Source organism: Apaloderma vittatum, unplaced genomic scaffold (genome assembly GCF_000703405.1).
Source record: "Apaloderma vittatum isolate BGI_N311 unplaced genomic scaffold, ASM70340v1 scaffold12660, whole genome shotgun sequence".
NCBI lineage: Eukaryota > Metazoa > Chordata > Aves > Trogoniformes > Trogonidae > Apaloderma > Apaloderma vittatum.
In genome coordinates, this window is record NW_009695094.1 from 32,490 (window position 1) to 58,258 (window position 25,769).

The 25,769-nt window shown below is 40.0% G+C and overlaps 1 protein-coding gene across 1 annotated transcript in view; it reads right to left on the reverse strand.

Annotated features, from left to right (window-relative positions):
- The window catches only part of ATAD2B (ATPase family, AAA domain containing 2B), a gene marked incomplete at its 5' end in the record, with an annotated part of 59,906 nt that overhangs the window by 17,715 nt on the left and 16,422 nt on the right, over nucleotides 1–25,769 (reverse strand). The window contains 9 exons of the mRNA XM_009869977.1: nucleotides 3,328–3,450; nucleotides 7,083–7,242; nucleotides 10,010–10,206; nucleotides 10,501–10,636; nucleotides 11,266–11,451; nucleotides 12,105–12,291; nucleotides 14,201–14,333; nucleotides 18,824–19,135; nucleotides 24,486–24,576. Of these exons, the coding sequence (XP_009868279.1) occupies nucleotides 3,328–3,450; nucleotides 7,083–7,242; nucleotides 10,010–10,206; nucleotides 10,501–10,636; nucleotides 11,266–11,451; nucleotides 12,105–12,291; nucleotides 14,201–14,333; nucleotides 18,824–19,135; nucleotides 24,486–24,576 (1,525 nt within the window). The remainder of the gene's footprint in view (nucleotides 1–3,327; nucleotides 3,451–7,082; nucleotides 7,243–10,009; nucleotides 10,207–10,500; nucleotides 10,637–11,265; nucleotides 11,452–12,104; nucleotides 12,292–14,200; nucleotides 14,334–18,823; nucleotides 19,136–24,485; nucleotides 24,577–25,769) is intronic.

The following is a 25,769-nucleotide window of genomic DNA, read 5'->3' on the forward strand; positions in this document are numbered from 1 at the left end:
AGTATCAAGGAAATAAATTAAGAGCTAATAGATAGCACAATTCAGAAAATCAATGGCTTTTTAACCGGGTAAAGATTAAAAAGCCAGCAGTATGTGTCACTTGCCTTCCCAACTGCTCTGTGATTCCAGACAGAAACACCTGATAACATTTCCAGAGAATCTATTAGAAGTCTCATGCAGATCAGCTCACTCAACTTCATCTAGATCTCACGTTCAATGTTAAAGTCTTTCCAAATGCAGCCATGAAAATGTTGGCCAAGATCTAACTGAGTACAGGGCCCGTTCTTTTTGTCAGAAGACAAATTTCCTTTCTGGTGGCCACAGCCACCCGCTCTGCCTCAATCTGTGACTGCAACACTGCTTCGAAGTCTTCTGAGGAGGTATTAATAAAAATTTTATATTCAATCCAAGATCCGGTAGTAGATTCTCATGATAATCCTCCGTAATCCACTGTTTGCGTTACTGTCCTTTCACAAGATCCCTGCTGGGAATTTAGGAATTGCAACTCCAGTAAGGCTTGAAGGTAGGATCCTTTATCAAGATGAGTCCAGAAATATATGCAGAGAAATGTAGACACTGAATGGTCTTTTTTTTTTTCCCCCATCAGACTGTATCCATATCAACTTGGCACTTTTTAAACAAAGATGAAAAACAAAGACGATGCTTAGGGTACTCTGAGCTGAAAAAACCCCTGCATCATACAGCAAAGCACGCTCATCATGACTTCAGTTTCAACATTCGTTAAAGGCTTTGCTTGGACATCTCTTGCTGATATTAAAAAGAAGTATTTAAGGGTTTAATTCCCCACCACTGTCTCATACCCTGGTCGGGCAATCAGGCTGGCCGCCTGATTCAGCGTGATTTTTATTGGGCAAATAGCCTGATATAAGCAACCCCTGTTGCATTTAAGCGACCAGTTGCACAAAGCTTGCAGACAGCAAAAGGTGTACTCTGCACTGCTTCCACTGGTTCCTCGAGTATTTTCTCACTGAAACACTACATTATTTCAAAATATACTCTTACTACAAAGCAGAAGGGAAGAAGGAGGATCTGGGGATTACTTCTATACTTGGCCATCTGGAAATAAATTCAGAGAAGAAACCAGAAATTCCTTAATAATCTTATGGACAGTCAATCAAAATAAAAAATCGCAAGTATATGCCTTTGTCGTCCCTTGTCCAAAACGTTCCAAAGCAGAGTACACGGCAAAGTCTAGATCAGCACTGTGATCTTCCTCAAGTGCTGTCTTGCTGAGCATATTCTGTAGAGCAAAACGGGAGTCACGGCAAGGCTGATCAGCATTCACAGTCCTTCCATCCACTAGGATGACCACTGCCAGGACTCCATGCCTGAAGTGCTCCATCTTGTACATCTCCACCATAATCTCTTGACAAAACTCCAGATCCAGCAACAGGACAATCTCTTGTGCTTGTCTTAACAGCATGAGGTTTCCTCAGAACTCAAGAGCTTGATATATTTTCCTTCGTTCCTAACAAGTTAATCTAACACAGCTTCTTCCAGGCACGTCCTTACTAATCCAGGGATCTTAGTCTTCCATACTCTGCAGCTCCACCAGCTGCAGAGCTCATTTCTTCTTGAAATCACCACAATGTGGCCCAAAAGCATGAGCATCCCTCAAACATGACTTTTTTGTGACTATTTTTAATTTGTGGCTATTTGTGACGCTGTTAAGTTTCTCTGCCAATGCGCACAACGCACTCTGAAACTTGTCCAGTGCTGTGTGTGAGCTGTTGTCACTCACAAAAAATCAGTATCGGTGGTCACCTGCCTACCACTAACCAGCATCTGACAGCAACAGTTCTCTTCCCATCTAACAAGTTCGTTGTATGACACCATAAGCCCTAATTATGACTTCCAAAAACCCACCTCTTTCAATAGGGCCTGCAAGTTTTGCCCTTAGAAATATATATATATTACTTGGTCACTGTCACACAAAAAAAGGGCAGCGTTCCAGCGAGCTCTTGGGAGACTTGCAAGGAGGGACATAGAAGCTGCACAGTTCCTCTCGGTAGCAAAGAGCTCTTACAAATGGTTACTTTAGCCTCGGAAGCAATAACCTTTAACAATCACGGGGGACTCGTAACGGATAATTAACTGAGCACAGCTCACACTGTGACACTAAGGCCAGAATTGTGAATATGCTTATAGTTCTAATAGAAAAGTACAGAGGAGAAATGAAGGCATTATATCAGTTCTATTTTAAAACCATGGTGAATTACAATTGGGTCTCTTATCCGCAATTCAAGACACACATTGGAAGCTTGTGCAAAATTCCACAAAAAAAAAAAAACATGGCTGAATGGGAAAATAAAAGGAACTGCATCCACTTAAATCTGAAGAAGAGAAAGCCTACAGATACTTGCATAGTTCAAAGAAATTTATTAATAAAGGGTCTTCAATCTACTGATAGAAGCATTTCAAGAGCTAGCAGATATAAGTTACGGTCAGATAAATTCAACCTAGAAATCAAGTAACACAGTTTTTTACCAAAGCAGGAACCAATTTGCCACAGCAAAGCTAGAATTACTGAAATTAGTAATCCCTAAATCAGCATGAAATTTTGTTACAATGTTACAGTTCAGTGATTTTTAACCTTTTTAATTTTCAGAACTTGAAAAATTTTCCACAGAACTACAGAATCTTTCATGTAAACAGATCCCTGTTCTCATACTCGGAATATGTTTGGACTTTGGACTGCCTTTTCTGGTCGCTTTAGAAGCTGTCCAGACTTGGAGGTCTATGGACTACAAATTGAAATAACTGTACTAATTTAAACAGAACTAAGTCAGTGATGTCCTCCAATATTGGGGGCTATTTCCTGATTACAGACTATCAGAATGTCAACCTCATGCTCCCCTCAGTGAAGACAAATTATTCTCTTCTTAACAGATTATCACCAAAAGTCCATGTCTGCGCATGCCAGGGTGAACTGAAAACCCCCTGCTTTAAATGCCGTTCTCCTTAACCAGAATGGTTATTACACTGCATTACATGGCATTTTTAAAATACAGTTCTGGTTTCACCCCATCTTCAGTTAGCAAAGCAAACCCTGCATTTGTCTGCTCACCATGTTCTACAGTACTTTTTGTACCAACAGGCAACACATCCTTCTTTTGTGCCTCTAGGGACGAGCTTACACAGTTGGAAAAAGTCGAGAAATTTCAAGCCCAGTCACCCTTTAACACACGCTGCTTGAGTCTGACATGCATTCCACACTTCATCTTAAATTTAGATTTTTGTATGAACATCTGTAAATTGTTTTCTACCCCATCTACATTGTATTATGCTAAATGAAGTTAAACATACCTCTTTTTCTTCTTGCTTCCTTGATTTCTTCACACATTTTGTTAAATTCTGGATCCATTTCAGCAGCAATGATAGCATGAGCAGTGTCCTTCAAGGTACAAGCTCTATGTCTAATTATTTTATCTAGAAAACAGGAGAGCATGCTTGTTAATTCTATCACAATTATGTAATTTCTTTACCATTTTACACTGTTTTGCATTGTATACTACATAACATTGATACAGATAGAAGTAACTGGGAAATATTATAAATGCATGAAAATGCAGCCGGATCAATACCACAGGACGCTCAAAAATCACTACCCGGCTGCTTAAGAGATATAGGAGATTTCAGAAGGACAAGTAGTTACTTTGATCAGTATTGGCATTTATAACCAAATGCAAACAGTGAATGATGAACACCCCTAAATCAACTTACAATCCTTAGAAACTTGCTAGAATCAGCAAGTGTGCCAGTTCCTCCTGGCTGATCTACGCAGGGGAACGGAGCACGGGGCTGACAGTCCCAAAAGTAACAAGAGACTTGTCCAGGAATTAATTTACTCACTGGAGTCTAGGCACATTCATACAATTACACTGCCCACAAAATCATACTGGACATCTTCCGAATCCCTAAGATGGACCTGGCCTGCTTATATTCCTCCTCTTGGTTTTTTTTAACCCTCAAATTATCACTTAATTTTTATTTGGCAACTGCTAGAAGAATCAAAATTGTGCTAAAACAGATTCCTTTATTGCTTGTATGGAATAGCTATTTCTCATTTTAATCCACTGGATAAAAACAGCAAGAAACAAGCCCTGAGTCTGCTACACTTTAATCTCTATTTGGGGAACAGGACAAAAAATACTGCCCACACTGGAAGCCTAAATGTGGCTCATGAAAATACATTTTGTTCAGAGAAGATCAGTTCCCGTACCTTTGAAACACACAAAAGAAATTATTCCAATGCTGTTGAAATTTGAAAAGTTAAGTGTAACTTACTAAGTAAGCCCATATGTGGAAATAAATTGACATCTAGAAGGTTGCTTTTCAATGAAACCTACAACACTCATTGTTTGCTTTTAGTATAAACATATTTAACTTGTCAATTCATCCACACTGCATTTCTTTTTCCAGCTGACGGAGGTACTTCAACAGCAAGCATCGACACTAATGCCCACAACATATTACATATAATTTCCAAATTTAATCTGTTTTAATAATCACTAAAGACAACAATTAAGAATATTGGTGAACATTTATTAAACGAGGTTTATAATTTTAGGAACAGCACATTTTACAGATGGAAAATTGCTGAGTATGAAAGAATATCCAGTACCCAGCCCAAATGAGCTCTACACATGTTTTCAGGGGAAATCTACCATCACTTAAATCAACTGGAAACTAGAAATACTCACGCGCGTTTGTGAAGCATTATTTTTTATGATCACAAAAAAATACACTGCATTCTTTACAAATGTAATTTTGTAATATCAGGCCTTAAAAAATTGGTTGGATAATAAAATTTATTAAGATGCTATTATGAAAGAAACAAAGATGGGGGAAGAGTAAAGATGGGAAGAAGGGAAAAAACACCCAAACAAAAATAAAAATCAAGATTATTTGATTGAATTATTATGTTCCTCATAACCTGTCATGGGCAAAACTTGCCCACAGACACTGGGTCAAAGAGGCATACGCTATTTTGTGTTACACACAATGGCTGTGTTCCTGGTCAAACAATAACAGAGAGAAAGGAAAAAAATCTTACTATCTAACTGATCTGAAATTTTACAGCAAGGTAGCAGGAGGAAAAGAAAAACCAAAAAGAGCACACCAACAAAAGAAGCCAGTTTTGAATATCTGTACTGGATATAAAACGTCTCCTGTCGCCTTTACAGCTGGACCACAGGCAGGAGCAGGTGCAGCACAACTCTGCAAATCTGAGGACAGCGCAGAGGCAAGCATATATGCCCAGCTTTAAAGAATGAGGGCGTTTACATGTTAACATTCAGTTAATAAACCTAAACGTCTGTAATGGTTATTCAAATTGGACAGGATGTGCTCCTTCAGCAGGTACTCATGCACGAGCTCAAGATCTCTCGCGTGCCACAGCGCAATACACACAGTGGGTTGCTGACATCGCAGAGGACTGAACCATCTTTCGTTACCGATTTAATGATGGGAAACTGCAGTTCAAAACTTAAAACTCCAAAGAGACAGATCCACTTCTCCCAGCTCAGTGCTGACGGCAAGGAAAACCAAAAAACAGCTCCGTTTTGGTCCCCTAAATACATTTCTTACAACTCTTTCTCTTCAGACAAGCTCAATGAAAACTCTGGCCACTAAATGTTCCCCAAGCTCTCTTTCTTATTTTATGGTGCTGCCAACATTCAACTTTACGATCCTGAGTAAATCTGACCTTAGAAGTCTGAAGTCCCATGACACCTCCTCTAAAACCTAAAAAAAATTCTTCATACAACATTTCCCAGAATTAAATAACCAAGCCCACAGATCCAAGCAGCTCAAAAGTGAGAACAAAGGGTGCACATTAATGCCAATTTTTCCAAAGCCCATCACTAAGTCACAAACATCCATCTGTCGCGTGCAGGAGTTATGTCTCACAGTCCTCATCTCCTAAACATGTGCTGCTCCTCAGAGACGCTCAGAAGGCCGAGTGTCCATCAAGGCCTTGATTAGTTCACATCAATTACACACCAGAAGCACTCTACGATGTGTTATCAAGCAGATATAAAAACCTTTTGCTGTATTTTATCATTGTGGTTTTTTAGTCACAGAACAAAATGCACCATAGATTGCAGAAACAATTTCTTTTCCACCGATATGAACTAGCACCAAGTTTCAAAAGGTAAATGTGACAAACAAGTGTAACTACTTGACCAACTACGTTATACCTATCCATACATGAGACATTTGCAAATGCCTCAGAAAATGATAAACTTGAGAAGGAAGGGAAAAAAAAAAGAAAATCAGGCTTTAACCTGGTAAAATGCTGTCACAAGATTTAATGAAAAACTTTTGAACATCTTAGACTATATTTGTAGATGGACCCAGATTTCCAAGTATCACATATTAAATGCAGCTACATTAAAAGAGTGCTTTTTTGTTTCTATTTATTGATGACTCTTGAAGCTGCCAACTGAAAGGCTTCCTATTGGCGATGTACACTGTAAGGTGGCCCCAGCAAAAATCACACAGGATGTTCTTTCCTTCAGTTTTGAGCATGAACAGCTTTCACATGCATTTCAGTCTACAAATTCCATTTTAATTGAAAGCATCCCATCACACTTTGTCGAGACAATACCTTCTAATCTCTCCTAATCTCTTGCAACTGACTTCCTTGTCTGGTGATTTATCCTGTTTTATTCCTATCCCCAAACACACAGTTCTTAATTTCTGTGTGTGACTTTCACATCATAAGCCAATGTGAAAATAAAGACAGCCCCTGTCTGCGGGCAGGGTTCTCCACAGAGCTCTCCAGATTGCACTGGGGTTTTCTTGTATATTCGAAGTCTGAGAAGGAGCTCTCAAATTTGAAAAGGAACTCCAAAACCTAATTTATTAGAAAACCCCTCTCAATGCTGTAGTTCTCCTGTTCTTGTAACATCCTCCAGTGCACCAAATGCCTCAGAAAAGTAAAAGCACAGACCCTTAGGACTTGCTTACCCTAATTATCACGTAGTGTGTGGTTTATTTAAATGCCTGAATAGTAACCAAATAGATGGTTAAATACCAGGGTTTAGGTAGGCCCTTACCTCCCGGATCTTTGTCTGGATTGTACTCCAATGCATTGCTGCAGATCAGGTCAATATCTGTTAGGAAATCCTTGGCTGTTAAGTAGTTGTGTTTATCAATTTTGGTTATTATTGTTGATAGGTCCATTGGCTCTTTGATAACTTCAAGGTAATCGGAAACCTATGAAAACAAACAGCACACAGGAATGAGACAGGACCATATGCATTCCCTTTGAACACTGCCAGTATGACACCTTTACACTCTTACTCATTCCACATGCTTAGCTCTAAGAGATTAACTAAACACTGTGATTTCTAAACAAATTGATTTCGAAATCAGAAGTTTTATCAGACACAGGACTTCAAAGCTGCTACTTCTTCAGTAGATCACCAATTTATCTTTCAAAAAGAATTTAATAGTATTTTTGAGGCAAAACATTTTAACATCAATGTATTTTTTATTTAGACTGATCTGTCTTTTTTATAGTGTTATATAACACTGTCTTGGCTTAGAAAGATAAAACCTAACTCAAAATCCTAGGAAAAACAAGGCAAGCTATATTTTTTTTCACCTTGTAGGTAAAGTTTTCATTAAATTCAAGTCAAAATATCAGCTTTTAAATACCTGTTGAACTGTTCCCTCAATCACTCATCCAACAAAAAATGCTGAGTTTTATCAAATGAAGACATTAGCCTGACCACTGAAGGGCAGTCTAAAGGGAAAGCCTTGTGTAATAGCTCACAGCTTACTATGAGCTTAGCTCCTAACTAGAGATTTAGCAACCACTAGCATACACTAAAAAGTATTTAACGTATTTAATGATACCATAAGGGTCTTAAGCTTCACAATGAAATGCATCAGCACAATTGCTATTTAGTTCCAGAAAAAAAAACAAAACAAAAATATACTTAAATGTTTCAGTGTGATTAAGATTACAATCAGTTAAAAAGGCTGCCAGCCTCAGAACCAGTACTGCATTTTTTTCTTTTGAAATCATTCACGTGACTGTCAACTCACCGAAGAGTTCAATACATATTCAGATCAAGCCATAACAGCTCCATAAGACACTTTTTAAATAAAGTATCTGTGGACACCCATATAAAAATACAACATAAGCTAACATTAATGCGTTACTGCAGTGGACAGCAGTCTATCGCCTAATTCCTTAAAAACACACACTGAAATTACTAAAGTTATCTTTTGGTCTCCTTCTATGGAAACATGATGATAACTGGTTCAGCGCCTGGAGAGCCAAGCCACGGGATTCGTGGTCCTGTTGGCAAATCATCAGAAAGAACCTTCCTCGGACACTGGCAGCGTTGCTGCTGAATTCGTCCGGCAAACCCTTGACTTATCACACAGCGGCGCTCTCTGCCACACAAGCAGGAGTGGAACAAACTTAACCCATTTTCTAAGAAAGTCAGGCTGCCTTGGTCTGAGCTAGAGCAGAACCAATTCTGTCCAGTGATTTTACTTTCCAGCTAAGACCGCCCAAGAGTGGAGCCACCCCCTTGGCACAAGCAGACAGGCTGCTGTAGAAAAGGACAGTCCTGTGCTTAAATGCACCAGGTGGGACAAAAAATGACTAGACTACAATTAATTTCAAGTGCTGTGACATAATAGCAGGGGTTTGGGCAAGTCTTGAAATAACAAATTCATATCATGATTCTCCCCACCTACAAAGCAAGGGTAGTAATTTGTTCTTTCTTCACATACCCTTATTCATGTAAGTTTAGACCTCAAGCTCTTTGGTGAAACAAACTGCCTTACTCTGAGTATGAGGAGTTTCCTACAATAATGGGCCTCCCAAGCAGTTTCGTGATTAAAATCAACCAAAAATTCAGTGGCCACATTAAAGAGCTCTTGTTAGTCTCAAAACTAGCCAGCTACCAAATACTATGGAAAGCTGAAATTAAGAGAGGACTACATGGGCCCATAAGAGACATCTGTTCCATCCTGCCTGAAATCTACACTAGAAATCTGTTTTTATTACAATGCTATGTTTTTAAAGTCCCATGTTCATCTCAATGTCTTTCAAAAGAGATCAGATGCTTCTCTTCAGAAGCAATTACAGCTTTTCTTTTTTTTTAAACCCACAAGCTTGCAGAGGGCCAGCATCTGATCTCAAAGCCAGACCAAAGGCAATCCTAATCATACAGCAGCACCTGAAAATAGATATGCAGATCAAACTGTCTCATCAGTTACATGTGCACACTCCATAATCGACCAGTTAATGCCTTATAATGTGCCACCATCTGTGATTAATGGCATCTACAAGCATTACTGCTGAAATTATTCAACAATACTATTAATGCTGAACACATTACAGAACACAGATCATTTTCCCAATATTACCATGTCTATGATTACAATGTCGTAAAAGCTTTTATTAAAGAATTATATGTATGGTTTCAAATTTCCAGAAGCACTGGTAGGGACAGGAGTGATGGCATTTTTAAATGCTGATTTCGGTTATAAAATTGACAGGAATGCAGAAGGGTTTGCAAATAGGTCACTGGTACAGCCAAAGAACATGCTCCAGCCCCTTGCATCACAGATGACGCGGCTGTGACTACCTCACTAGCTAAAAATCACAGAATCACAGAATGTCAGGGCTTGGAAGGGACCTCAAAAGATCATCCAGTCCAGCCCCCATGCCAGAGCAGGATCACCTGCAGTAGGTCACACAGGAACGTGTCCAGGTGGGTTTTGAATATCTCCACAGAAGGAGACTCCACAACCTCCCTGGGCAGCCTGTGCCAGGGCTCCGTCACCCTCCCAGTGAAAAAGTGTTTTCTAATATTTCTGTGGAACCAAATCAGTGTTTTAAACCAGAAAAGTCATGGATCAAGCATCTATTTTTCTTGCTAACTTATCCTTTTCCTTTTTTTTAAATTTATATTTTTTTTCTGGTAGTTTCATTGTTTGCACATTACTGAAACAAGACCTCTTCAATATCCACCGGTTTGCTGAAGATGTTAAAGCGTTTGTCTGTGGCCAGTCTCTTGGTAACATCCCTGAGAAACAACCGCAGCTCTCTCAATGTGTTCTCTTCCTGGTCCTCCATTCGCTGTTTTTCTGCTTCTGAAAGCTCCCGGGCAGGACAGGGCAGTGCAAGGGGAAGAACTTCCAGAGCACGAAGAGCTAGGGAAAAAAAAACAAGCCAGACAATGGAAACATTAATAACACAGTGGCTCTTGGGACTACACGACTCCAAATCTCATTCAATACTCTACATAATTTATATATATATCATATTCAGGATTCTATGATTCTAACAATCACTGCATCCTTACCCCCCCAGCTCCCCATTCCAGGCACTAATGAACACTGCTAAACGTTAATTATACTGTCATTTATCCACATCTTTTGAAAAATAATACAAAAAGAAACATTCGGATTGCATTATTATTGGTTGTACTGTAAAACTTAGTTTACCAGCCTGTTTCCTTCTTGGTGGAGGCATTGCTGCCTCATCAAGAATTAACCCTTTGAAAAAATGCCATCTGTCTTCTTCGCTCGGTCTCTGAATATAAAAAACCTCTTCATACTGGATTCTGAAAATACATTTCACCTAAAAAAAAAAAAGTCACATTGAGCCCCTACTCAAAAATACATTATTAATGACTATATTAAAACACTAGTCACAAACTTCAAAATTAGCCACAGGAGAGAAGAGAGTCTACCCAAAGCTGCACACACAGCCTAGGGAAAACAAATACTTGTAATTCTCGCTGAATTTTCTATAGTAACTAAACTTGCAGCATCCTCTGATCCTAACAATAGTCACTTCTGCAATGAAAAGAAGAGAAAGGGCAGAAAAAAAATAAAAATAAAAGAAAATATTAAGGAAAAAACAGGAACTCCTCCCCTCCGTCCTGAGCCTCAGAAGATGTGAAGCTGAAGGTTAGGCCTTTAGACTAAATCTGCATTTAATTATACTGGAATAATTGGTCAAAATGAACAACGGGCAAAATGAACAATTTTGTCTTCCTGCAAAGCCGTACAGAGATTATGAAAATCAGTACTATGGATGTACAGCCCTCATTAAAGAAAACTGCCAACAATTTATACCACATTTTCAATTTGAAATATTTTAAATGAAGCTGGAAAACCATTGCAAAACAGGACGTTTTCACACGATCGAAACAACCCGAAGGACCCATACTTCCCTCGCAACGCCTCCTCCCGCAATAAACTCACCTCTTCAGGCAATTCACTGTACATGGACTCAGAGGTAGACAGTAGAAATATAGGGGAGAAAGATGGTATATCTTGCAGCAAAGTTAGAAAAGTAGCTCTCACAGTTTCACTGACGGCTTCCCACCAATCACCAATATGAGGCATGTAAACAATACTTGGTACTGTTCTTCGAGCTTCACGAAAGATCTAATTAAAAGACACAGCGGTATTTAAATCATGGAACTAATTGTTATTATCGCTTGTGAGTAGTAAAATTCACGTGGACCAGAAAACGACTGTGGTCTTTTATATACAAATGTTCCAGTAAAATCAAATTATCCACTGATAAAGGCTTTCTAAGCAAGTGTTTGTGACTGTGAGGCATATAATATTTTTGTTCAACGTGCCAGGGAGACTACAAATCAACTACTTGTCAAACATGTTTTAAAAACTTGGTAGGACTGAACAATCAAGATGGAAATAAAACTGGTTCGCAATTCATGCAAAATCCACCACAAACTGACTTGAAACCTAATACATTTAAAACCAAGTACGTGAATCTAGAACCCCAGCACGCCAATTCCTAGACACACCAATAAGAAGACAATCAGGAACCGAGTACCCAGATTAAACTTACTTGACATTAGGAATGTAACTGAGGGGGCAAGTTAAAAATGTAGTTGGACTTACTAGGCAGCAGAGAGATCTCAATCACCCTCTAGAGACCCCGTTCTTTTAAAAATATAAGTGGCCTATAAAACCCTGGCTTTTACGTCACATTCCAGTTAGCTGCCTTTATACTGATGCCTCCGTTCCAGAATTACGTCACTGATTCATGACAGGAGAATCTGACAAGTCACCTGTGCACATGATTCTTCAGGCGTTTTGGCACTGACTGAATAAAGTGCTGGCAGATCTAGCCTGTGTACAGAGAATTTTTCCAGAGTGTGCAACAGTGCTGGAGCAAGGTGCGAAGTCTGACCCGAACCTCTCTCTCCAGATAGCAGTAATCTTGGTCTGTAAGAGGTTGGCTGGTGATAAGCTGACCTGCAACAGAATAGCAGTCACAAAATAAAATTATCATGTCAAAGTTACCAATGGATGGAAATAAAAAACAAGGTCTTTCAGAATCCAAAAGACATTCACTAATTGCTAATAGTTTCCTGCGACAGCCAAAAAAAAAAGTCCAACTTACTTCACTATATCTCAACACTACTCCAAGTCTCAATAGCTCAAGCTTTGTCTGTTCTTTGATTTCACAACAAATCAAACTCATCTGTGCATACATGCACACAGGAAATTCATTAAAATGTTGATTATAACCAGTTTATTTAAGACTAATTCCTTGATTATATAAAAAGACTTAATGGACTGCCAGTGAAGATCCAGGTTTAACCATCTCTAGTTTCATCCTCACTACTAAAGCATCTCTTCAGCAGCCTCAGGAATCCCAGGTCAATCCATTCATCCCTGAAGCGCCACTCAAGAGTTCCAAGAACCGCTTAACATTTCAATACTTTGTTTATTTAAGAAACAGAACCTGAAGTAGGATTGAAAAAAATCAGTATTCATCTCCTATTATAGAATATTCACACACTTCTATTCCAGAGATTTCCAGACAGAAGGAAGATTTTAGATGAAAAATTGCAAAGGTAAACTTATTTTTATTTTTGTTGTTAAGAAACCCTAAGGAGACCATACAAGGAGTTCTGCATTTTTGTGGGGTTTGGGGGGGTATTGCCCTGTTTTGGGGACAAGCGAGACATGAAGAGAGAAGCATTTGGCTTTTTTCCATTAAAAGTCTTTTCCATTTATAGAAACTTGATTATGAAAATGGGAGTTTTTTAATTAACTTGCATTTACTCTCATTAAAGCATTTTTATCTGCAAATCAATTAGCTCAGCCAGTGAAACAAGACCGGCTGGTTTTATTTCAGCTTAAATCTTCTGTAAGAGTTATGAACATTGCCGACCTTTGGCTTTGCAGTTCTGGTGGTGGTTAGGTACACAGCAATCAAAAATGCTCAGAAAGGCAGATTAAGAGAAGCTTACATGCTTTACAAAAATAAACACACTCCTCGAGATTATTTTATTTAGACACACATCCACACAAATATATATCACAATTCTGATTTTGGGTTCCCCTCTCCCAAACCCACAACAAACACTGAGATGTTGCATTAAAATATTTGACTATGTACTTCAAGCTATTTGAACTTAAATCCTTATTTTCAAGCTTAGATTTCCATAAACACTGTTCTGGCAATACACTTCAGCACAAAAAATTAAGCAGTTTTCCACAAGATGGCTCTACTTAATAACAAAACTGCTGAGAGTTCTCCTAACCTCATTTTCTTTAGTCAGCAAACTCCCTGCAGAACCCATCACATGAAGTAGCCCAGAATGAGTTCTAATACAAACCAAAGAAATTTTACTCTATTACTGTTAATTAGTGTAGCCAGTCCAACTTACACAGAAAAGACTCATCCAAATTTCACACACACTTTCTAAATTCCCATTTTCCCAAAACTTGCCATGAAAAACATTTTAGAAATGCCGAATGCATTAATTATATAATGCATCCAAACAGCTGCATATGCTGAACAATAACAAGAAAAAGGAACTAATTAATCCCTCCAAGATAATCCTATATACCTCTCTTCCCAGTTCTTAACCTTTCAAATCAGAACAGCACGGTACAATTAAGAACTGCTGTTAACCTCCTTACTTGTAAGCAGCACCTGCCTCTGGCACAATTTTTCTGATCGCCGTGTCAAAGGCGGGGTCTTTCCCAAGACCATTCACAGCTGCAAAACTCTCATCTGTATCCTTAGATATGTTACTAATACAGAACACTGTTGCCACCACAAAGGGAAAAATCACCTTTGTTACCTCTCCTGGTGTAAGAATTTCCTGGTTTTATCTGTCTGGTTACACACACTGAGAGAAACACTCACATGGTAAAATGAAGGTAGGGTTTATGTATAGCAGCTGATGACTGTTTCTTTGGTGATCCCGAGTGACAGCTCGTCTCAAAAATCGATGAAGCGTTCTCATCTTCACTATCATCTAATATTAGACTTGGTACATCTGTTCCAAAAAAATATATTAATTAGAACCTTATCACTTTCAAGTGCACGAACGACAAACGAGATAAGACACTACTGTTTTCTTCATCTAAATTATAACATATTTTCAAATGTAGAAAAAATGAATTAAAACCTGTCTAAATATCAGAACACAGAATAATAAGTACTTATTACTTCAAAACCCAGAACAAATACTGTAAAGTCTCATCATAATTACAATTATTTTTTGACCATCTAGCAGAACAACTTTATGAATACAACAAATGTTCAACTTCTTAGGAAACGCTTTGGTTTTATTTTACAGGTAGAGGTTTTTCAAGGATAAAGTTATAAAATCTGTACTTCCTCAGACTATATAGAATGTTGCACTTAATTAAGTGCCCACATTTTTACAGGTGCACTTCTAAAATTATTCTCAGCATGACTACCTAGACAATGTATTTTTATAAAGAATTGTTTTCCACCCTCTGATAATCTGCCAAAGAATATCAAATTGCATCTTGTCAAAACCAGCTCAGTTCATTGCATGTTCATATACTGTACCTTAACCCACCTCTACTCCTTTGCTAATTTAGCAGCATAACAAACTGAAGCACTTTCTATATAGACCTTCAGAAACAAAAAGCTCAAAGACCAATACATTCAAAAGACAGAGTGCAGGGACAAACAGCTCCAAGAAAACCACAAATATGGCACTACACCGAAACAACCAGTTGACAGCTGAATATCAGTTACAACTAAATAGCTACCAGAGCTGCCAGGGGATAAGAGTAGACTGCTACAGTTTGATAATGGGGAAAAAAAATAAAAACAAACTGCTCCAAGATCTTTATTTGCCTGAGGAGAGGAGTTTGGCTGATGTTACCCGAAGGAAGCCACCCCTTCTCACTCCCATGGAGAAACCAGTCTGCAAGGATGGGATGAAAATGGTCCCAGACAATCAGCTGTACAGCAAAAAGTCAGGTCTGTTGAGGAACAAAAGGCTCTGCCATGGCTGAGCAGCATTTCTGAGAGCTGAGCCCTCGCAGCACGCTCTTCGTTCAGGGATATCTTAACAGTAACTCCAGCTGGCCACGGTGACTCTGAAAAATGGACTGCTGGGGAAATCCAAGTCTGAAAAATCCAGAGAGATCTAAGTGTTCTTCTCAAATATACGGCCTGTGGCGTGATTTGCCTGACCCGAAGCCATGGAATGGGTCCTGCTCCTCTGATCCACCACCACCACCACGGGACACAGGAATCGACTGCAAGGCAGCGTTAAGCGTTGAACGGAGACGCCACCCACGAGCTTTGCATCTGGACATATGGTCCCAGGAAGAAATCCTGAGAGACAACAAAAGCCCCTTCAGTTGGCCGTGTGATGTAAGGAACCAGATGCAGAGTAGGCTGGGCAAGAATAATATTCTGCTGGTACGGGGTGACAATGTGTCACCTCCCTTGGCAAGGCACGATGCAGACACACACCTGACAATCATTCCTCAGAGGGCAAAGATAAAAAAGGCTTGCAGACCCCAACCAGTGGCCAGATGCTGGTTCACAGCAAGAAAAAGCAGTTCAGAACCTCCCGGACATTTAGCTCGGGGCAAGAATAGAGGCCTTCAAATCAACTGGACATAGACCTCCTCACCGTTGGCCCACTGCAGTCCCCAAACAGGCTGAATTTTTGCTATACCAAGCGTAGACCATAGGGTAAAAAAGTCTTATGCTCATACACTGGACAGAGCTTTCACTTCCTAAAATTATAATTATAATATAATTATGAAAAAAGCAGCCCATCTTTTAATCCCAACCATCATGCTTCTGTGACATCCTTTGCTTGAGTGTCTGACTCACTGAATTACAAAAACCAGGAATCATTACTGAACTGCAAAGACATGTAGAAAACTAGATTTGCAGGCTGCAAGCACACCAGTAAGCACCTGCTATACACCTGGCTCTGAATTAAAGAAAATCTGAAGCCCTGCTGTGTAATCTGCATTTACATTTAAAATTATTGTACATGAAAGTGGATTTCGCTGTTTTTAACACTGATTAAGCTCATTATTCAGTATTTTGTTGGATTTAAGGGGGTAAGAAGAAAAACTAAGGTACAGAGGAAACATTTGAAATTTTAGTTCATGTATCATCAGAATTGATTACCTAAAAACACTTATAAGTAGCCGTAACAGCAGAATTATCTAGTAAAACTACGACTTAAATCAATGAATGCTTCCAGACTCACTTTGTTAGAGAATTTGAGAGGTAAAATAGGAATGTAAAGAACGTAACTAAAGAAAATACTCTGAACTAGAACTTCACAGCAAAGACAGGGACACCTGATTCAATTCTTCAACAACAACGACTCTCTCCGAAATGGGCATTACCAACAGCTTAACAGTACAGAGACTTAAGCATCTTAACTTTGGCTGCAGGAACCTCATATGATCAAGGGAGTCTAATGCGATCAAACTGCAGCTGCAAGCCAGCTCCCTTCCCTTGACCCACCACCACCACCACAGGCTCCTGCGCCCCGTTCCGCGCCAGCTCCAACACTTCCTGAAACCTCCAGCTATCCCACAGTCAGCGGAAAACGAACCTGACAAAAACACATCATTTTTGGATGGGCTTGCCAGCTTAAATGGTTTAACAAAGGGCCCGACGTAATAAAACAAGTGTGCAAAAATGCACAGCTGGGCTGGAGGAACGGCAGCAGCCAGCACAAGGATCAGCTTAAGCTGCCTGGGCTGCAGTCCGAATGCTTGCTCAGGAATAGGAATGAAGAGAAAGTCACAGCTGTCACAAATTCGCTTTATGTCTGGGCTTACTTTCAAGTTAATCGCACACACCCACGAGTACTGTTTACATAGTCGGGGGGTGAGGGTGATCCCACTAAGAACAGGAGAATATAAGTCAGAAAAGAAGGTCAGAAGAAGTAGGTCTCAAAATCGAGATACCTTGTTCAAAATTTAACTTCCAAGAAACAACCAGAGAAACTATTACAGTACGTGTCAGAGAAGAGCTGGGTAAAAAAATCAGAACCTACTGACTCACTGCCAGTCAAAACAGTCAATTGCATTCCTTCTTATTCCCCGCTCCCTCAGCGCACTTCACACCGCTCCCACAGTGTCGGGGTTCTGGCCTGCATCTGCCCCCTCGGTGAGCTGATTTTACTCACTAATTTGGCAAAAAGCTAACCTGACAAAATAGCAAATAGTTCTCCACTCACGCAGCTGGTAGAATCAGCTCAGGGGATCAGGAGTGCCTCAGGCCAGGGCAAGGAGAGGGAAGCCTCAGGACTTTCTCCTTAACCAGTGAAGACCATTATGAGGGCTCAGGCATCACAGCTGACCACAGCCCCACGGGCTGGACTGAGCTCCCCCCAGCACTCCTCCCTCACAGCCTGATTCTGCACCATCACCAGCCACAGCACTGGGGACAGCTAAGTGACGCGCTGGACAGGGGCATCCACTTCGGATCCTAACACTGAGCAACACTAGCTCACTACTGTGTTCTGTTCTGCAATCTGATTATACCCCATTATTTCTCACAGTTTAACTGTAAATTACTCCAGGGTTCTCCTTTTTTCAGTTGACACTCACACCTACGGGATCGTGGTCTACGTAGGTCAGTTTATTAAATGCTACTGCAACTTGGAATTGGCAAAAAGATTATCACAGATTCATAGAATCATTAAGGTTGGAAAAGACCTTTAACATCATCTAGTCCAACCATCGACCCAACGCTACCACAACCACTAAACCATGTCCTGAAGTGCCACATGTACGTGGTTTTGAACACCTCCAGGGATGACAACTTCACCATTTCCCTGGGCAGCCCGTGCCAGTGCCTGACCACTCTTTCAGTAAAGAATTCTTTCCTACTACCTAATCTAAACCTCCCCTGGTGCAACTTGAGGTCATTACCTCTTGACCTATCAATAGTTACTTGGGAGAAGAGACCAGCACCCACTTCACTACAACCTCCTTTCAAGGTAGCTGTGGGGAGCAATATGGTCTCCCCTCAGCCTCCTCTTTTTCAGACTAAATAACGCCAGTTCCCTCAGCTGCTCTTCATGAGACTTGTGCTCTAGACCCCTCACCAGCTTTGTTGCCCTTCTCTGGGCTCCAGCACCTCACTGTTTCACACTGTGCTGCCCAAAACTGAACACACTACTCCAGCTGTGACCTCCTCAGTGGTGAGTTTGGGGGGCTGATTGCGTCCCTGCTCCTGCTGGCCACACTGTTCCTGATACAAGCCAGGATGCCATTGGCCTTCTTGGCCACCTGGGCACACTGCTGGGTCACGTTCAGCTGGCTGCCCACCAGCACCCCCAGATCCATCCCCAGATGCAACATCCAAGCAAACTGTGTTTATGTATAAACAACACTGACCCAAACCCACACCACATTCAAGGCTACTAATACAAGAAAAACAGTGGAAATATTTCCAAATTGAGACAGCACTTGCAAGAAAAGAAAAAAGAAAAAAAAAGAAACACAACAAACCACATACCTTCACTTTTGTCACCCTGGCTAAATTCTGCATGAGGAAACACTTTGTGTAAGACAGCAAGAAGGTCAGTGAAGGTTCGTTCCAACAGTGGTCTGATCACAGGAGATAAAGCGTGTCCTGAAGATGTCACAGCACGTTGGGAAGCAGGCACAATATTCTGCATTGCATGATAAAAATCCTGCGCACTGAGAACTACTGAAGAAACATCAAGCTGTAGTTTCTGACTGCTCACATAAATCTGGGGGTAGCGTCGTCGCAGGGCAATCAAGGCAGCCTCCGTGCAAAGTGCTTTTATGTCAGCTCCACAGTACCCTAGTGCACACACACAAAAATAAATATCCTCCATGAAAGAGCATTGCTGTGCTACATATATTTCAAACGTGCCTAAAGCTGAAAATAATCAGTAATACTTAATAATCAGGGTCCACAAAGTATTTACCAAAAGGTATCAGGTCATAATCCAGCAGCAGTGTTGTGTACTGAGAACTTACATACAGGTATACTGAAATTCTGTAAGAAACAAATTCCATACCGAGGTTAAAATGACCCATGTTTTCACTATATAGTGTGATATCCCGTGTATTTTCAGCCCAGGGTTATAGGCCTGTCTCTTTCTTCTTCCTTAATATTGCCAGAAGTATGTGTGTAATTTTAACTGGCTGTCCCCCTTCCTTCCTTTAATATCTCTACATTAATATATATTTTAATAGTAATTTTTTTATAGTGGATGAACATCACTGACTTTAATCTTTTACAGAGTGAGAAAATGAGCAGTATAAAGAAAACAGTTTCATGAGTGGAATACAGACAACATGAAATTTCTTGTTATAAAAGTATATTGTGAGCTCTTGGAAAAATGTGAACTTTTACTGTCGAGAAAAATGTTTCAGCCCTTTTACAGTTTCATCATTTTACTAATATAAACACAAGAGTGGAAAAATTATTAAAAAGCATTAGAATTTTAAATTAGCCTAGCTTCATAAGTATCTACAGGTGGCTACCTATAATTGCTTAATCATCGTTACTGAAAAACACTGATCTGGTAATTATGAAATACTGACATACTACCTTACTACTTCTGCAGTACTAATGGTTGGGAGGGTTTTTCCCCCCAAGCTAAAAATTAGATTTCAAATTTTCCCCTATCTCTCAGCAGCACCAAGTCCCATAACAGAACCCTGCCTTGTTTCTCTCTCTTTATCCTCTGATGTTCCCTCAGCGCTGCTGGCACAGAAAACTTTACATCATTCATACAGCACCAAGAAACAAAGCTGGTTCACAAAGGTTGACAAATAAAAAGCAATTAATGCAGAAGACAGACAATTTTCCACCCTCCATCTTTCAGGTATATAGATTTGGGGTATTATAATAAAAGATACCAACTTTTCAGCTCTGAAGATGACTTAAATCAGCTGAGACTTCAAATTCCACCTGAGTTTCTCACACATACTTGAAAATAATTTTAAAGCAAATAAATACCCAGATAGATCACCATAAATACCAGACTCTTGCTGCAAGCTTTAAACTAAGGTTTCCAATTTTACAAAAAGGTTAGTAGCTGCAACTTGATGAACACACAATGACTGTTATCTAAAAATTATGTAGCAATTTGCATTCATAAGTTACCTTGAAATAAATATGTGACATATGAAATATGTTCAAACACATCCACTCCATTAATCAACAGGTAATTAAGTATGTTCAGCACTAAAGTTTTCCTTTTATTTTATTTATTTTTTTAAAACTAACTCCCACCATGAAATCAAAACCATGCAGGCACAATCCGTCAATCTAACAAACCCATTAGAGAGTAGCTTTAGGTGCATCAGAGAAATCAAAACCAAGGTTTTTCCTCTAAATTCTGCTTTATTCTTTCAATATCAGGTATCACATTTCCATTTAAATGGCTCCACTTCTTATTTCACAGGCACACTGGCTTAAACAAAAATTCAGGGGCACTAAACCAAAGCTTGAATCAAAAGATGTGCTCGAGATAGATAGTCCCCGGAATGCCTGTCATCTTAAAAACTAGTTTAGTATTTTTGTGACAAAAGACTCAGCAGCTCAGGAGCTAGACACTTTCCAATTTTTCTATTAATAACTGCTGTAATATCACTTTCTAACAGTCATTTTAATCACTGCTTGTACATCTCCAAAGAATTGCAAAATTAGGAAATAATAGCCGGTAGCCTATTTTTAAAATTAAATTCTCAGGTGATCAGATACACAATTAGTCTCCATTTCTACTTTTGATTTCTCAGGAGCAATTACACTTGAAGACTAATAACCGGTGGTTCTTTGAGGGACTCTCTCGTGCATACTGTACATCCATTGCAGCGACAGGACAACTGCAGAACTCCTGTATCTTGTGAAACATTAGAGAGCTGTTCACTTCCAAAAAGTAAATGCACACTGAATAGGAGGAAGAAAAATCTGAGTAAAGTCTTGCCAAAGGAGAATGAAATCTATCGTGCCAATAGTTTCAACCTGCTCTAGGTGAACCTGCTCTGGCAGAGGGGTCGGACTAGATGATCTCCAGAGGTCCCTTCCAACCCCAAACATTCTGCGACTCTGTGTAACAGTAAATAACCTGAATTTATTTTTGCCCAAGATTCAGTGTATTTGCTTCCGTTTTTGAAGCATCTCACAAAGGATGCTGAATCTGGCAGGCAAAACCTGCTGGCACACCCTAACTTAGTGCAAAACAAGTATTCCTGTCAAGTAGTGCGTTTTGTTGCGCTCTCCACCACCACACTCTGTTAAACATTTTTGGGCGCCGCTTTCAAAGAGCAAGACAGAAAACAAGGCGATTCCCACATAGATTTCCAAAGAAAGCACTTTGATCACTGCAATTTTAAAGGTATATTCTTCTACCTCTACTGTGAAGAAATTACGGCCTCTGTAAAATTTCTTCTATCTAATACCCACCCCAAAAACCTACAACAAACTGCTACTGAACCAGCTGAAGCAATTTTGACTGCATCTTCCAATTTATGTTGTGCAGCTCCCTACAACTCCTACAACAGTCTGTGGGGAAAGACAGTCAGCAAACAGCTCAGCCTGATGACAGAAATGAAAAATAGCTATTAAGTTGGGGGTTTTTTAAAAAAAAAATGTGAAAAACTTGAAGGGTAATGTCAAAACTTCCCCCTCCATCATTACATTAGGATGGGAAAGAAAAACGTAACAAGAAATCATTTTGCCACAAAATGCTCCTGCACTAATCAGCACAGAATAAAGTGTTCTTAACAAGCATCTTGAGCGTGACGGTTCGCTTCTTTACAATTCAATTTAGCATTATTTAAATGGCCCTTATTACATTGTAAAAAGACTCATCTGCAGGATGACAGATGGAGGAACTCACGCTTTTTCACTTGCTAATATGTTATGTTTCCTACCAGACTGAGTTAATAGCGAACAGCCTACCTATGGAAAGTTATCCCTCACAACAATGAGGTGAGGTGCAGGAGATAAGAAAGGATTTATAAAGTTCAGGGTACCTGGGGCCCATCTCCAGCAAGAAGAAAAAAACAAATTACTTGTGTTTATCGAAGGTACAAATAAGACATCAGTGTGCAGCCTTCTGAGCAATTCTGCGCTCTCCCCACGATGTTTCACTTTGTCTCCCGCTCACGGCAGTCATGTGGCCATTCAATGAAGTGGGTTCTCTAACTCTTACATACATAAAAATCTCTTAAAAGGTATGCAATCTGTAAGACCTGGGCCAAAATCAACCCTCAGGAAATAACCTAATTTTTGCAGGTCCTGAGGCTCTTCCCCTCTAATTTCTTTATAATTACACCTCCGGATCTTAAAAAGTTCCGAGTCGAACATACACCTGCTTCCCCAAAGTCATTTATTTTGGTAGTGTTTTAGCTGTTTTCTCCATTAGGATCCATATGCTTGCAGTCAAGCGTTGCCAAGCTCGCTGAACTGGAGAGAGGTACGTATTTTTACGTGCAAAAAGGCTGTCGAGTCTGGGCAGCTTGTACTTGAGGAAGAGGGGGTGTCGTTTCAGGGGGCAGGGGGCTGGTTTTAAAGAAAACCTGCACACGAGGAAATAGCAGACATATTGGATCAGTGACAGGTGTGCTGACGAGTTCCATTTGCAGCAGCCACAAAGAGCACGGAAAGTCTGTTTAACTACTTAGTTGCTGCAGATTTCACTTATAAAAACGATGAGGCAATCTCAAGACGACAAAGATAAACCAGTCTTACTTCAGCTGGTTTAAAAAATCCTCATACAAGTCAAAAGGTTTCAATCCCAGATGTATGGAAACATTTAAATTCCAAGATACAGAATGGAGACAATCAAGTGCACGGCAGTCGGACAGCAGGAAAGCCAAAGAAGACAGAAAAGGGTATTTATTTTTGTTAGTTGTTTTTTCCACAGAACTGACAGGCTTTATCGAGCATAAAGAGCACCTTCCAATCAAACCTACGAACGGCTTTCCCTAAAAGTCTGAAATTTTGAAACACATATAATTGTGTTCTCAACGCAAAAACACGCTGGATTTTCTAAGAAACAATTGGGTTTGATCCCATCTATTCCCCTCTCTCCCACTACGCAGCACCACGTCTTTGCACAAATCAGGCAGAATTTACATGAAATGGGTTTGGCACATGCTGTCTTATACCCGGCCAAGCTTAACTGTCCAGCAAACTCCAGTTTATGTTTGCTCCTCACCAGAAGATGTTGAGGTCTTTGTGCATCAAAAGCGGAGGGGGTGCTGCATCGATGATAGATGTCCCTGTGGATGAAGAGGATAATTCGGATGTACTGTAGCTGACTGAATGGACTGATGTTCAATTTAAAGTTCTGATTTCTTTGGTGAGGGATTCCAATGCACAGATATTTGAGATTGTCCTTTCTCTGAGAACTTCAGTGCTTGTCCAAGCAGACGACTGACAGAGGATGTATCTTTGCATGACAAATTGTCGAGAAGAGATTGTGGTGTGTGTTTTAGGGTCATTTCCTCTGTTAAATCCACTATAAAAATATTTGAGTTTGTTCTGGTTAGCTTTTAAGCAGCAGGTTTATCTTGAACAACCATACTCCATTCAGTACAGCAGGTCTTTGGGCGCTCCAAAGGTATATTTAATGTACCCATGGTGTGGTGCTTTTTTCCTTCCCTGCCTGTACCTACACTTTGAGGTTGCTTGTGCTACCAATCTGGGAAAATACTCATCTTTAGAAAGGCTGGTTAGTTTGCTGGACTTCTGTCAGAGGAGAGCATGCCAGTCAGTAAAAACAAAACCAAAACACCCCACACGAGTACTGATTTTTTTTCCCCTCCATAAATAGACCAAAAAAACCCCAACAATGCAGAAACACAAAAGAAAAAAGGTCTATCTCTTCCGTATTATGCTAAATTAATGGGAGGTCTACCTAAAGATTCCAATTCCCACTTCATTCTGCATCCTACGTAAGGACAGTGATGTTACAGGAAGGAAACACGACCATATTTTCAAATGACTACTAGCTACTTTTTGTGATTTCGTAATACGGAATCCTATTTTGTTATTAGCAAAGAGAGAGTGCTGTTGGAAGTGCAGAAGTTTAGAATGGTAAAAATAATGAAATACCTTGATACATTTAACATACCTTCCAAATTTTACACAGAAGTATCTACAGTAAAAGTACTACCATGTTAACACTCACCAACACATTTTTCAGCCAGTTCTCCTAGGAAAGGATCTGACAATTTGGGGTTCCAATCCCTGGTATGAATTTGTAAAATGTGCTTTCGTGCCTGATTTAAAAAAAATTAAAAAAGGAAAAAAGAAAAAATAAAGAGGTCAAAATTAGCAAGTCATATCCATGTACGTAATATTTTAGACAAAAATATTTATTCACGTGAATATAAAGTTATTTTACCTATTTTTCACATATCACTGAAATGCATAAAATAGAACTTGGCACCAAAAAGTCTCTCAAAAGTAGTTTTCCCTTCTTCTTTAACTTCACATATAAGCAGTATTTTTTTCAGTATACCAGTTAATTTTAGTTGCTGTTTACTCAACAACATTATACAGGAGCTGATCAAAACCCATGTTCTCTTAGGAATTACCACAATCTTGTAGCTTAGTTTTTATTTGCTACACCTATGATTAACAATATCTACTATCAAATGCCTCACCAACTAACTTACTCCTGAGTAGCAAAGTACATACATGTATGTACTTTGCAAGGCCAGGCTGGACGGGGCTTTGAGGAACCCGGTCTGGAGGGGGGTGGCCCTGCCCAGGGCAGGATGTTGGAACTCGATGATCTTCAAGGTCCCTTCCAACCTAAATCATTTTGTGATTCCCCAAATTCCAAAATGTTTGCGTTTCAAAAATCTATAGAATCCAAATACATCTATCAATATGCAGGGTAAGTTTAAAGTCTAAATTGAAGTATAAATTCATGAAATATTACGGTTGAGTTTACACAAGTCTAAAAGAATCAACTGAAATCTTCCTGTTGTCCGTGACACAGACGATGGCATCGAGTGCACCCTCAGTAAGTTTGCCGACGACACCAAGCTGTGTGGTGCTGTGGACTCACTTGAGGGAAGAGATGCCATCCAGAGGGACCTTCGTAGGCTTGAGAAATGGGCCAGTGCAAACTGCAGGAGCTTCAACAAGTCAAAGGGCAAGGTCCTGCACCTGGGTCGGGCCAATCCCAGGCACAAACACAAACTGGGCACAGAGTGGGTTGAGAGTAGCTCTGAAGAGGAGGACTTGGGGGTGTTGGTAGACGAGAAGCTCAACATGAGCCGGCAGGGCGCTCATGCAGCCCAGAAGGCCAACCCTGTCCTGGGATGGATCAAGGGAAGCGTGGTCAGCAGGTCAAGAGAGGTGATTCTCCCCCTTTACTCTGCTCTTGGGAGACTCCACCTCAAATACTGCGTCGGGTTCTGGTGTCCCCACCATAAGAGGGACATGGATCTGTTGGAGCGTG